We start from the raw sequence: 14701 nt of genomic DNA on the forward strand, positions 1-14701 counted from the left end.
CAGTAACCATTTGTGGACTCTGCCCTCATGTGTCTGACAATGTACAAAGTGTGGGAATACAGTGGTGATCAACATAAAATCTCTATCAACAAAGAACTCCAGTTCCAAGAGAACTGAGAGTATACAGTTATAAAATCTACAGCGATGGGCAATTTAATAGATTGGGGTCAGCAATATTTTTGTGTAAAAGACCAGATATTTTGTAAATATTTTGGTTTTTGCAGGCCACACATGGTTTCTGTTGCACGTTTTTTTTTTTTTTTTTAAAACAACAACAATCCTTTAAACATGTAAACCATTCTTAGCTACTCCACTGGATTTGGTCCACAGGCTCGGGCTTGCGGACTGCTGATAGGTGAATATGGAGGATTCTCTGGGAGTCACCGGCTGGGAGGAGGGAAGGAAGCTTGGAAAGCTCTGGGGTGGGAGGTGGGGGGGCTGTGCGGGAATGAGGAAGAGAGAGAGAATGCTGGCATTCAGGACAGATGGAACACCTCTACCACGGCACTCAGGGAGCTCTTCCATACGTACGGCTGCATACCTGTTGTTCTTAAACATCCCAGCTCTCATTCCCCTTCAAAGCTCCATTGTGCCAACGAACATCTCTACAGGGAGGTCCCAGCCTCCCGGCAAAGGGCTAATTACATTGCCTGAGTACCTCCCCCCAGAGCCGTTCTGTGCCTAATGGGGCCCTGGTTCTCCGTGATGAGCTCCTCAGCGTTTTTCATACTCTGGCACACTTAGGGACAATTTGGTGTCGCTTATTCCTCCACATTTGTGTGGCTTCAGTGCAGCCAGTCTCTAAGGGATGCAAATAACTGACTCCTTTAAGGGGACAGGGCCTGCATTTTCTGCATTTCTCAGTTGTTTGCACGGAGATAACTGTTTTCTCTATTCTGGTTCAGAGCCACTAACTAAATAGATAAGCAAACAAACGAACAAACAAAAAATAGCATACGACTTTGGTTCCCCCTTTTAACGAAACAATCTCATCCACATTCACAGCAACAACTGTGGCCCGGTTCCTTGCTCAGACGGTGGGAGCAGAATCAGAGACTCAAGGGGCTGAGCCAGGAAAGGCCCATGTTCCTACCTTGCCCCCCGCGGGAGCAGCCACTGTGTCAGGCCACAGCGGTGTCCTTCTGTCCTCGCCCTAAAACAGTCCCGAGAGAGCTATTTCATAACCCCCTTCCAGAAGCATCCTCCAGTATAAGCCACGTGACACTATATTTTAAATATACATGTCCCTCAATAGACTGTCTGCTCTGTGGGGCTGTGGAGCTCGGCACCCAGCAGAAGCACTTGGAGACATGGGAAGATGGATGGAATGAGCGAGAAGACCTGGTAGAGGTTTCCCATGAAGTGGCTGGTGCGAGTCCCAGGATAGATACTCCCTTACGCCTTCGAAAAGAACTTAAGGAAGGTTTTCAAAATGAACATTTCCAACTTCCACTCAATAAGAATGCTTCTTTTTTTGTCTAGCCTCGCTACTGGAACTTCATCCCTCCCCATGATTCTTTTCAAATATTATCTTTTGCCTGGTTAATGCATCTGTTTCTTTTCGTAAATACCCTACTTTCGAGTGGACATGAATCTAACCAGTTAGACGTGATTAGCAAGCGAAGGGTCTTCCTTATTAAAAACGGTTAATTTTCCCCTTTTGAAAAAATGGAGACATTTGAATCCCTGAATATGCTCATTTATCACCAACCCCCAACAAGGCATCCAGGAGTGCTCCGTGTAGGACATGAATAATTTTTATAAAAACGCAGTTGCTGACTGTGTCGTACACCCACGCAGCTTTATAAAACAAAGCAAATGATTACCATCAATTACAATAACCTCACTAGACAAGACTGCAATTAATCTACAGCTCTTGAGATAACGACTGTTGCGCTGTGCCAAGGAAAATGCCTGGCATTAATTGACTTATCACGATCAGCGATGATAGATGGGACAGATGGCGATGTGATTATTCATTGTCAACAAAATAAACACACGCTCTGTTGCTAGAAGTGTCTACTTAGGTCCTCTCAGAGGATAGCCAAAAACAGAGACCAAAGGTGGCTTTGAAGAGAGCACAACATACAAATAAAGACATTAACCTACAGAATGGGCTACGTTTACTTTAGAGCTAACACTCAGTGGAGTCCGGTTGGAGGACATTTTTTATAAGGAAATCATAGATTGCATGGGATGTTAGCCCTGGAAGGTGCATTCCTTGCTCATGGGGATATGAGATGAGTATCTCTTAGGAAGTCCTCAAATTCCATTCCATGCTTAATAATTCCAGTGATGGGAATTCACTATTTTCTGAGGCAAACTCATGCCATCAATGAATAGCTGTCATTGTTAGAACATATATTTATTTTGCTGAATTCCACCTTCCTAGGACTTCCATCCACGGACCCTAGGTCTTTTTCATCATGCCACAGGGAAGGTACCGAACTTCTCTTGGTCACTAAACTCTTAAATATCTCAAAGACAAGGCCAATACTTAGCCACATGACATTGCTTTGGTGCTTCCAGCATTCTGATTTCTTGCACCTAAACCCACACCTGTTCAGAGACCACTCATACTGAGACCACTCATACCGAAGGGTGTGGAAAGAAATTTGACACAGCTGATGGGGTCTGCCCAAGACAAGGTGTAACAGTACTTATGCTAGGCCAAGGCTCAGGCTTGCCTGTTTGGGAAGCTGTTCCCCAAATCCCATCTGTCTAGACAGCACCCCAGCTTTGCCATTTGTGATAACACCCGGGTGCCCTTTTTAATTTTTGCGCAATATGGTTTTGTTGATTAAGTACTCATTGTTTAGAAAACTGGGATAATTCAGGCAGATTCTGAGCTAAAACTGGTGCAGTGGTCACTCACCAAAATCTCTTGGGGGGAATTTATACAAAGGTGCCTATCTGGATTCCCCCCAGGAGACCCTGATTCAATGCATTAGCGAAGGATTGAAATGTAAATATTTTGACAATGGTCCCCAGTTAATTCTCATTTGCAACTCTGTTTAGATGCTTTATTCATTGAGAGCACTTAATAATGTGCTAGCAGAGCCAGTGCTTCACAAACCTAATCACCAGACTCTCTTGGGGGCTTTAAAAATGCAGATTCCTTGGAGTGCCTGATACCTGTGGTCTGGGTATGTCTAGGAAAATTAATACGTTGAGAGATCAACTTGTTATATGTTTCCCTTAAGGATTTTGGAGACACTCATTTACTCCAAAATTGTGGTTCCTATACAAATTACAACGTACCCTTATCAAACATTGAAGAAAGAGGCGATTCTAAGGAATTCTACAAAGTTAAAGATTTTAGCCAAGTAACCATTCATATTTTTTCACTCATTCATTTAACAAATTCATTAATAAATTAATTTTTAGTCAGAGGCAATATTGTGATAAGGATCAGTGAGGGAGAAAAGCAAAGAAATAAAAGCAAATAAATGAGCAACTAAACCAACAAATAAAATCGCTACAAATATTGAAATAATATGTATTTAAAAAGGGAGTGTTTATCTAACTTAGAATATTCCCTAATTCAGACAGTCCCCAGTCACTCTCAATCCATGGATTTTCACCTTGTTTGCATCATCTTCCCTGCTCTACTCTAGCTCAGAATCTGCAACCCTAGGGAGTTTTTCCATTAAGGTGCCTTTGGCAGACATCCCTAATCACTCTCAGTATTTTTTCCTGTGGATCCAGGAAGGAGGCTCATTCCTGCTCCTCCCTGTCCTCTATGCAGCCATTACTAATAGAACACAGATGAGCTCTACCTGCAGCTTCCCCAGTACACACAGGGCCCTGACACGTTGGTGCCTTTTTCACCCCTCATTTCCTGCTTTCTCTTTGTTGTTTATCAACTCATGAGTACTCCAAGTGTTCCTTACATCTGAAATCCCACTTAATTTTCAAAATAACCTTGCGAGGTCTCTAAACTCAGCCTTAGAAGGATCAAGAAACCATCTCAAGATCACGCAGTGTGTATCACAGCAGTAGGTACAAATTCCCGTTCTTTGACTCCAGAGCTGATGTTCTCAAACATTATTCTGCATTGCCTCTCTTAGCCCAGTTCAAAGGGCCCCACCTCTGGGATGCTTCTCCTGACCCTTCAGGGAAAATCTGTCATTTCTTCCTGTGAGTTGGCCAGGGTCTTTGTACCTCTCCACAACGGAATGACTATATTTTAAATGATTTGAATATAGTAGTCTTTAAACTCCTCTGTGGTAGGAGCTTTGTGTTTTTTTTGTTTTTGTTTTTTGCTTTTTTAAATCTTTGTATCCCTGGTACCTAGCAGAGAGCCTAGTAGCTTCTCAGTTGATACACTCTGAACAATCATTAAAATCTGGCCACTGGACTCCTTAAGGTTGGGCTCTCTTTCTCAGTGTGGGGCCCTACTATATTAAAAACAATGCCAGGTTTAAACATGATGTTGATTGAAAAAAATTAAAAGGACCAAGTCACTTGCGAGATACATACTTCTGTTATTTAAAGCTTTCTCCATATCAGTTACTGAGGACTTTTAAACAGAAGCGTAGTTACCGGCTATTTAGCACATAAGCACCCCAGACCCCTAGTTGATAACCTCCCTCGAGTGTAAGAGGACAAATTAACTACACCGTGCTTGCCAAGCGTCAGAACCTAGATGATGTCTGTTCCAACTGCAGCTCTCATCCTATAATTGAAGCTGGTCCACTCGCTGCTATGGCCTGAGTCCTATCTGGGTTGATGGTCGCACAACAGTGATACTCACCATTAATGGTGACATACAGCGACATTTCCACTCTGTAGAAAGTCAGGCAGACTATTTAGTTGCCTGACACTTATTTCACAATAAGTTATAGTTTGTGCAAATAAGACCCATTCTGCCAGAAGGAAGAATTATGGAACCTGTACTCTCATATGAGAGGCTGATGGTCCAGGTAGGTGCAAGTGAGGGAGTGCGTGAAAGGCGAGGGTTTGGGGTTAAAACAATGCTCCAGAGGTACTGGAGGACATGAGTCAGGAGAGCTGCGCCAATGTCTCAGAAGGAAATACCCAGTTTCATTGTGGCCTTCCCTAGAAAACGCTGGAAGCACGTTTATAGACTTCCACGTCAACTTGCCAAAGACAGATGGAGAAAGGAGGCACTGACCTTCTCATTTCACAGATTTAAAAGAAAGCTTTCCATCTGTTATCCCACCTTGGGTATAAATAGGCACCAAGTCTTATTAACTGGCACTCAGCTTGAGTACTTCAACAGCCCCACGTACCTCCCCAGAGAAGGCTTGTCCATTGAGGAGGTGCTCCGACCCTTGGCTGTCCTCGCTCCCGAAGTGTAGTCGGATCTCCTCCAGCCGGTGGCTGTATGTCATGGGCCCTCCTGATATGTTAACCAAGTGCTCCTTGTCCAGGCGCAGGGACACGTGTCTTCCAGTGTTGTACATGGTCCCGCTGACCTGCAAGGCAATACGCACCAGGTCAAGCAAGGCTCTCTTTCTGTGTCTCACCAAACCCAGCAGGGGGCGTAGACCAATGCCTTTTGCCTCCTCTTGATGGGCTAACATTAGGCTAAGTCTATATATGAAATGGGGAGTAGAAATAACTAGAGGGTATTCCTGCCCTACCTGGCTTATGTGGTACTTTCCGCGAGGCATCAACCACATTTATGATCACATGATCATGTAGGAATTTGAGGCAGGAATTCAGAGGAGACCTCAGCAACTGTGACTAATATTTTGGCATTGCACTTTATAAAAAATAACTTGTCCTTCTTAACAACAGGTGTTGGAAAGAATGTGGAGAAAAAGGAACCTTTGTGCACTGTTGGTGGGAATGCAAACTGGTGCAGCCGTTCTGCAAAACAGTATGGAGGTTCCTCAAAAATTTAAAAAAAGAACTACCCTTCAATCTTCAATCCAGCAATCACACTACTGGATATTTACCCAAAGAACGCAAAAACACTAATGCAAAGGCACACGTGCAACCTTATGTTTATAGCAGCATTATTTACAAGAGCCAAACTATGGAAGCAGCCCAATTATCCATTGATAGATAAATGGATAAAGAAGACGTGGTATATATATATATACACATACATATATACATACATATATATATATAATGGAATATTATTCAGCCATAAAAAAGAGTGGAATCTTGCCATTTGCAACAACATGGATGGAGCTAGAGAGTATAAGGCTAAGCAAAATAAGTGAGAGAAAGACAAATGCCATATGACTTCACTCATATGTGGAATTTAAGAAATAAAACAAACGAGCAAAGGAAGAAAAAAAAAGAGAGAGAGACAAATCCTGAAACAGACTCTTAACTCTAGAGAACAAACTGATGGTTACTGGGTTACTGGCGGGGAGGTGGATGGGGGATGGGTGAAATAGGCGATGGGGACTAAGGAGTATGCTTGTCACGATGAGCGCCAGGTGATGTATGGAAGTGTTGAATCACTATATTGTATACCTGAAACTAATACTACACTGTATGGTAACTATACTGGAATTAAAAACTAAAAAAAAAAAAAAAAAAAAAAAGACTTGCCCCTCTTACCACAAATATTTGGAATGTTGAGACACTGCAAAAGTTAAAATCTCTGGTGTGAGGAATTGGGGAAAGCAAGAGATGCCACAAAGGCCAAAGGAGAGACAAGGAGGCCAAAATGGGTGAACGGGAGTAAACCATCGTGGGAGGCTGAAGGCTTTGGTCTGACGTCTCAAGTGTGCAGTCCAGTGGGTCTTTGTTAGGTCCCTGTCTTGCTCCTGACACCAGACGATGCACAGAATGTGAGCTCTGACCCCTTCTCAGAGCTCAAGGACTCAGTGCCAAGCTAAAGAGATGGATACAAGTTTCCCATTTCCCTTCCTCATTCCTGATTCCATCTTGCTTCAGCCTCTCAAACTGCTGACTTTACTGCTTGATGTTCCCTTTCCTTCTTTTCTCTTTGAACTTGATATTCAGCTTCATTTTCTTGACTTAGCACCTCTCAACACTTGATCGTAGAACCTTGATTCCTACCTGTGACTCTACTGCCTTTGTCTCCTGGGTTGACTTGGCTCTTGGGGCAGAACAAAAGCTTAAAGGAGATTTTGCATGGGTCTGAATGGAATGCTTCTGGGCTCTCAGAGGCTGAGATACTTGGATTTTCTTCCTGCTTACTCTGACTCCTTTGGGCCCAGCCTTCTCCCCTAGGGATTCCTTAAGGGCTTCATGTAACATCTGATACCTTCATTAATCATGGTACCATACATTTTCTCTCCAGCACTATCCTTACCTGCCCCTCCACCTTTCTGACACTAGTCTTGTGAATAATCAAATACGTCTGTAGATGGCTCACTATGGCGGAGACAGTAGTGCCCACTAAATACTTCAGTGAGTAATGATTCTGCCATTTTGCTATAAGGTGGAGCCCGTGTGACTGATGTTGACCATGGGGTGGGAGGGGAGAGGACAGGTGTCACTTCCAGGGTGAAATAGTGAAAAACTTATGCACAAGTCTCCAGTCTTTCTCTCCCCCGGCTGCCTCAATCCCTGATGCCAGGTGGAAATATGTAAATGTTCTGTAGCTACAAGATGGAGCTCATGATAGCCTGGGTCCTTGGCAGATTAAAGGATGGGTTGCAAAAATGGCCAGAATTCTTCCCCTCCCTGTAACTGCATTCTTTACAACACAATTCTGTAGCTGCTTGCATCAAGACAGTGGTCTGCTTCTCTCCCTCTTGACACTGGGCTGGCCTTGTCACTTGCTTTGGCCAATAGGGGATACAACATCTGTGCTCTGAGAGCAGGGCTCTAGAGGCCTTGCATATTTCCACACTTCTTCTCAGAAACTTGGGACCACCATGTCAACGAGCCTGAGCCAGCCTGCTGGGGGATGACACGACACTGAAGAGAGTCATACTAGGAGAAGCCATCTCAGACGGACCATTCTATGGCTGACCCGCCAGCTGACTGGCCCAGCCGAGGTCAGCTTAGCCTGGCCCAGACCAGAAGAACTGCCCACAGACCCACAGACTTGGAAGCTAAAGAATTGGGGTTTTAAGTCCCTACACTTTGGAGGTAGTTTGTTATGGAGCAAACACTAACTGATATACACTAGGTCAATCACCTTCCCCCTCCTGAATCTCGTACTAGCAACAGAAACTCTGTTCAGTGCCTGGCAGTGTTGAGCACCTGGACTGGAGAGTCACATGGGGTCCAGAGACTCCGCCTGCTAGGTAGGTAGAAGAGAGAGAGAGAGAGAGGAGAGAAGCAGATGTGCCAACAGGGACAGAGGCAACCATGCACTGACAGAGAGAACAGCCACTTGACCTTCAGAAACCCTTCGCATCTCCTTGTTTGCAGTTCTTTCAAGAGGCCTCAGCTGCATCTTCTCAGATGCTTTACATCTTACCAATAAATAAATTTTTTCTCAAGTTATCTATTCTTCGCAACCAGATAATCCCAAAGTGTCCACTCCCATTCTCCAGTCTCAAATAAATGCATATTTAGTCAGTATGAGATCATGACAGCTTGCCTTTCTTTCATGTCTCAACTCATGCTTTTCTTGGCAGTAAAATGGTTAGAGATAGGTTCGTGTTTGACATTGCATTTTTTGTCAAGTAAAATTAACTTTTTCTAATTATTAAGATAATATACAGGTATTATATATGGTTAGAAAGATGTAGAATGGCTCAAGGGAATAGAAATCACCTGCAATGCCACAATTACCCAATGATCACCACTAATATATTGATATATATATTCTTAAAACTCTATGTACTATAACATATATGTATGACTATCTATACCCATATTTTAACAAGATCATTTTATGTAAGTGCCTGTATAATCAGATAAGTGATTTTTCACACACATGTATACATATCAGTTTGTGTATATAAATATACACTATTATTTATGTTATGTGTAATATTAATATATTAATATCATTAGTATATATTTATTATATATTAATATATAAATCATATTAATTGTAATTATAGCAATATAGAAATAATATATTATAATATAGCATAATATGAATGCAGTATTATTTAATATATAATAAATATTACATACAATTATACATTATATATTTAATATACACAAATAATTATATATATTATGTACACAAACACAATATTGTTATTTAACTATATATATATAACACACATGATTACATATTACATATTTTATATACATATATAAATAATTTCCACAAACATGCATATTTCCAGTCATTAAACTTCTCTTCTATAATATCACCTTGAAATGGTTGCATAATATTCCACTGTACAAATACATAAATTATTGTTGTATCTTTACATCCCCTTCACTTTTTCACTATTTCAAAAAGGTACTGCAATGAGCATCCTATGGATAAATTAGTTTTATTAATCCAGGGATATTTCATTTGGCAAAATCTGTGTCAAATGATGTACACATTATTACAGTGCTTACTATCTATTGCCACACCGACTGTGGAGAGCAGATCCCACAGAGCAGTGCTGGGTCTCTGTAATTCTCTTCAAATGACGTAAAGAACAGCATCATGAGATTCAACCAGAAACATCCGTGGGCACCTACGCTGTGCGAGGCAGTGTAAAAGGAAGTGCTCTGAATTCTTTTTTTTTTTTTATTAAAGATTCTATTTATTTATTTGAGAGCAAGAGAGAGAGAGCACAAATGGGCAGGAGGGGGAGAGGGAGAAGCAGACTCCCCGCTGAGCAGGGAGCCCAATTCAGGGCTCGATCCCAGGACCCTGAGATCATGACCTGAGCCGAAGGCAGATGCTTAACCAAATGAGCCACCCAGGCGCTCCGCTGCCCTAAATTCTTAGAGGCCATATGCTCTGTCCCATCAGGCGAGTATCTGGGGCTTTCCCGCACTTCTAGAAATCTTTCCATCTGTGCCGGTCTAATGTCTAATGTTCCTAAGAAAACTGTTGCACATTGAAACAAGGCAGGGACCAGGTGGTGTGTTTGTCTGCATTTCCCCAGGACTTAGAAAACATACTGGCACACAGCAGGCAGAAAAATGAAGTACTCTTGAGTCAAAAGATTCCCAGGTGCCTCTTGGTGACCCTGAGTGGTTCGGTGAATTTCCTGAAACCTCAGTTTCCCTAAACATAATGTAGAGATAAGAACCACCCCCCCCAATGAAAATGGGGGACAGAAAATTATAAGACATATAGGAAACAAACATCAAAATGATAGAAGTAAATCTTCCTTATCAGTAATTGCTTTAAATGTAAGAGATTCTACTTATACGAGGTACCCAGAGCAGTCAGAGTCATAGGGACAGAAAGTGTAACGTGGTTGCCAGGAGCTGCAGGGAGAGAAACAGGGAGTTATTACTTCATGGGCACAGAGTTTCAGTTTTGCAAGATGAAAAGTGTTCTGGAGATGGATGGCGGTGATGGTTGCAGGACCTGTGAATATGCCTAAGCCCAGCGAAATGTACAGATAAGAATGGTTAATACGGTAAGTTTTATCTGTGTATTTTACCACAGTAAATAAAGTGGGGGAAAAATTCCCTCATGAGTTGTGAGAAATAAGTAAATGATACATAGACCAGTCCGACGTCTGCATTCTCTTCCTTCCTCCCTGCTTTTCACTTCTGCATGGGCGCCCAGCTGTGTGGAGGGACCCATGCTGATCTTCCCCACTTCCCAGGGCTCAGGGCGATACGTGTTGCCTGCTCAACATCCCCACGAAGGACTTGCACTGACTTCTGCCTTGTGATGATTCGCCTGCCCCTCATTTCGGATGTTATTTATTTATTTATTTAGAGAGTGCGTGAGGTGGGGGAGGGACAGAAGGAGAGGGAGTGAGAGCATCTTAAGCAGGCTCCACGCCCAGCACAGAGCCTGACGCGGGGTTCCGTCCCACAGCCCTGAGACCGTGACCTGAGCCGAAATCAAGAGTCTGAATAATGCCTCTAACTGGGTGCTAGGAGCCGAGGACGGCATGGCAAGTAAAACCAGGCAGTCCCTGCCCTCACGGAGTGCACACTCTCCATCATGCAGAGACCGGAGTGGGGGAAGGGACTTATGTGGAATCCACCTGAAGCTTGACCACTTGCCTGTGCGTTCTTACGGCTAGATGCAACACCCCCTTGTCCCCACCCTTTCCCCAGACACTGAAATAACATTAATTTGTATTAATCAAAAAAAGCTGTGTAGCCAGGGTATGGTTTGTTGCACTTTAATTTAAAAATAAAGGCTTGACAACATTATGTATGGTATCTAATGGTACATCTGCACTGTAGTAATTAACATTGCAGTAGTGTCATTTTAACTGTAATGCTAATTACAGTGTTTCCAATGAACTACTTTGGCGCACAGCATGTTGGAAAAAGTTGTCTCATGCCGACCAGGAAACAGGGCTGCACAGAAAAGCTGCTGGGGAGATCCCGGCTGCCTCTGGTTGCTTCATGGTTCTCCTGTATGTTTTATTTTAATCCATTGCAAAATGGGCGAGAAGCATGAGTGATGATCATTTTGCAAGTGAGAGAAGGAAGTGCAGTTGCTGAAGGCTCAGTGACTTATCCAGGATTACACACTGGCGGGGGTGGCAAAGGCAGATCTTCTCGATTCCTGGTCTAACATTCTTGATGCGAGCACATGAAGCATATCAGCCCCTTTCAGATGGAAGCCATGCGGGGAATTGTGATTTCTCCACCAGTCCTAAATGCAGGGCTTAGGCAGGTGGAGAAGCAGCGAGATTCTTTTTCAGGAAAGCAGGGGACCGGAACGGACACTGGGCTGCTAAAGTTCATCCTGGGAGGAGACCTGGAGACATCTGTAGGTAGGGAAGTTCCTTGGTTTCCTCGCCTGCGGATGTTTAACGCTGGTTGGAGACAAGGTGGAGCTGTATGAGTTGAGGGGAGCAGGTAACAGGTGTTCCACAGAGGGGCCTGTCAAGATTGCATGTCACTCAATATTATCTTGATAACTTGAAACCACCTAAAAGCCATGTGTTCTTTTGCAAAGCAAAGAATTCACCTCAGGGATTCATTTTGTAAAACTGGATGTCTTCCTGCAGTAAATACAGAGGTTTGCAGCAGCTCATGATTACCCACATCCTGTTATTGATGGACTCATCTCTGTTATTCTGATGACACCGCCACATTAGAGGAAAATAAATTCAGCCAGTGTGTTTTTAGGGTCAAGAGAAGTTTGATTCCTTGACAGTCAGCAACGAGCTTGTTCATAATAGCTGCCATCTTGGTTTGAGCTGTTATTTGGTGTCAGATACTGTGCTATGTTCTGAACCTGAACATACTAATTCTCACAATTTCTCCCTCACCAAACCCAGCACCAAACAAGCATGGTACTTAGACTCATGCCATTTGCTTCCTCTTCGATGGTAAGATATTGGGCTAACCCCACCTGCGGAGTGGAGGCCTCCCACAGGGCATACCTGTCCTTCCGGGCCTCTGGAGATTTTCCGCCAAAAGGCAAAGAGCCCATTGGTTGGGGAGCAGGTGCTTGACCCCACATATCTCTGGCTCTAAAGCCTGTGCTTTTAACCGCTGGAAATTATTAGATTGCACAGCTGACGACCTAACGGCACAATGTGACAGGTTTTCTTTAAATATGAGTTGATGGTACAGGAACCCCACAGGGGTTTAGAGTCGAGGGTGTTTGGGATGGTTTATTATATTAGTTTGGGTGCTCCGGAGAAAAGGAACCAGTAGGATGGATGCGGCAAGTTCAGATTCTGTAGGGCGGGCCTCAGGCTGGTGAACCAGAGAGGAGCCAATGTGGCAGCTCAAGTCTGAAGGCCATTTGCTGCACAATTCCTTCTTGCCCCTCATCAGGCGTTCATTCACCTGACTGGGTGCACCCACCCACATTATGGAGTGCAATCTGATTTATTCAAAGTCCACTGATTTTTTTTTAAAGATTTTTATTTATTTGACAGAGAGAGACAGGCAGCGAGAGAGGGAACACAAGCGGGGGGAGTGGGAGAGGAAGAAGCAGGCTCCCAGCGGAGGAGCCTGATGTGGGGCTCGATCCCATAACACCGGGATCACGCCCTGAGATGAAGGCAGATGCTTAACAGCTGTGCCACCCAGGCGCCCCCAAAGTCCACTGATTTAAATGTCTGTCTCATCCAAAAACACCCTCACAGAAACATCCAGAATGATGTTTGACCAAATATCTGGACACTGTGGCCCAACCAAAGTAACACATAAAATTAACCATCATATTTGTCTTCCCATCCCATTTGCTTTCTTGACTACATCTTGTTTAAACCACTCTTACCCAGTTATGCTGATACTATATACAACACATTGATATATATTTTTTACATCACCTAATTTAAAAAAGTCAGCTGTCCTAAACTATTCAACAAACCTCAGTCACAGGGAAGGAGAGCCAGTTTGAAATAATGTATGTCTGAGTTACAGAACAATCGTAAAGAAATGATTTAACTGTTATTGTCAAAAGCGATGTGCACAACAAGGTAAACTTATCCTTGAGTCTGGAAGAGAACTCAGAGACAATTCTGGCGTAAGTCCCTCATGTTGTCTATCTTCCTATTTCCAGATTGGGAAAAAAAAAGGAGGAAGTGCATCTTTTTTAAATGACCCAATTCACAAAATAAACATATTGAAGATGTTTGGTTTAATGGCGATAACTCTTATAGGGTTGATGTTTATTGAGGACAGCTAAGCAGAAGTAAACTTTACCCTCCGAAATTCCAAAAGATTCAATAAAGTTACTTGCATGGTGTGACACAAAGCTTATGTGAGGTTTCCATTATATTCTTTCGAGGCAGCCTGACCCAAATCTCCTGTAATATACTCAGAAAAAATTCCCTACAGCTTAAATGGAAATGTTAACACTATGAATGGAGTAGTTGAGAGAAAATAGAAACTCAGTTGTGAAAAAGGAAGAGGTGACCATCCGACTTGGCATCCAAGTTACTAAATTCTCAACATGGTTCATTAGGAAAGCTGGGGGCAGGATGCACCCACAAATTTTGAGGACTTACTGTGTGTCAGATGCTGTGCCAACATTTTTAAAATTTTAATTCTAGTGTAGTTAACATATGGTGTTTTATTAGTTTTAGATATACAATATAGTGATTTAGCACTTCCATGCACCAGCCAGTGCTCATCAGAATAAGTGTACTTTTAATCCCCATGCCCTATTTCACCCATCTCCCTACCCACCTCCACTCTGGTAACCATCTGTTTGTTCTCTAGAGTTAAGAGTCTGTTTTTGGTTTCTGTCTCTCTCTTTTTTCCTTGCTCATTTAAATTGCACATATGAGTGAAATTATATGGTATTTGTTTTTCTCTGACTGGCTTATTTCACTTAGCATTATACTCACTAGCTCCATACCTGTCATTGCAAATGGAGAGATTTCATTCTTTTTTATGGCTGAATAATATTCCATTACATACATATACACCATATCTTCTGTTGATGGACAGTTGGGCTGCTTCCATAGTTTGCTATTGTAAATAATGCTACAATAAGCATAGGGCTGCATGTATCTTTTTAATTAGTGTTTTCATATTCTTCAGGTGAACAGCCAGTAGTGACGTTACTGGATCATAGGGTAGTCCTATTTTTCATTTTTTGAGGAACCTCCCTACTGTACCCACAGTGGCTACACCAGTGTGCATTCCCACCAACACAGCTGTGCCACTTTTTAAATCAGGAAACTAGGTACCGATAGGCTAAGAACTCTACTCAAGGGTACGAGGG

The 14701-nt window shown here is 42.8% G+C and overlaps 1 protein-coding gene across 1 annotated transcript in view; it reads right to left on the reverse strand.

The window, feature by feature from the left end:
- Positions 1 to 14701, reverse strand: part of CA10 (carbonic anhydrase 10 (inactive)) — a 478349-nt gene that overhangs the window by 95623 nt on the left and 368025 nt on the right. Inside the window, exon 4 of the mRNA XM_087854513.1 lies at positions 5256 to 5441. Within this exon, the coding sequence (XP_087710639.1) occupies positions 5256 to 5441 (186 nt within the window). The remainder of the gene's footprint in view (positions 1 to 5255; positions 5442 to 14701) is intronic.

This window comes from Ursus americanus, chromosome 23 (genome assembly GCF_024610735.1).
Source record: "Ursus americanus isolate L20-20 chromosome 23, mUrsAme1.1.p, whole genome shotgun sequence".
Lineage (NCBI taxonomy): Eukaryota > Metazoa > Chordata > Mammalia > Carnivora > Ursidae > Ursus > Ursus americanus.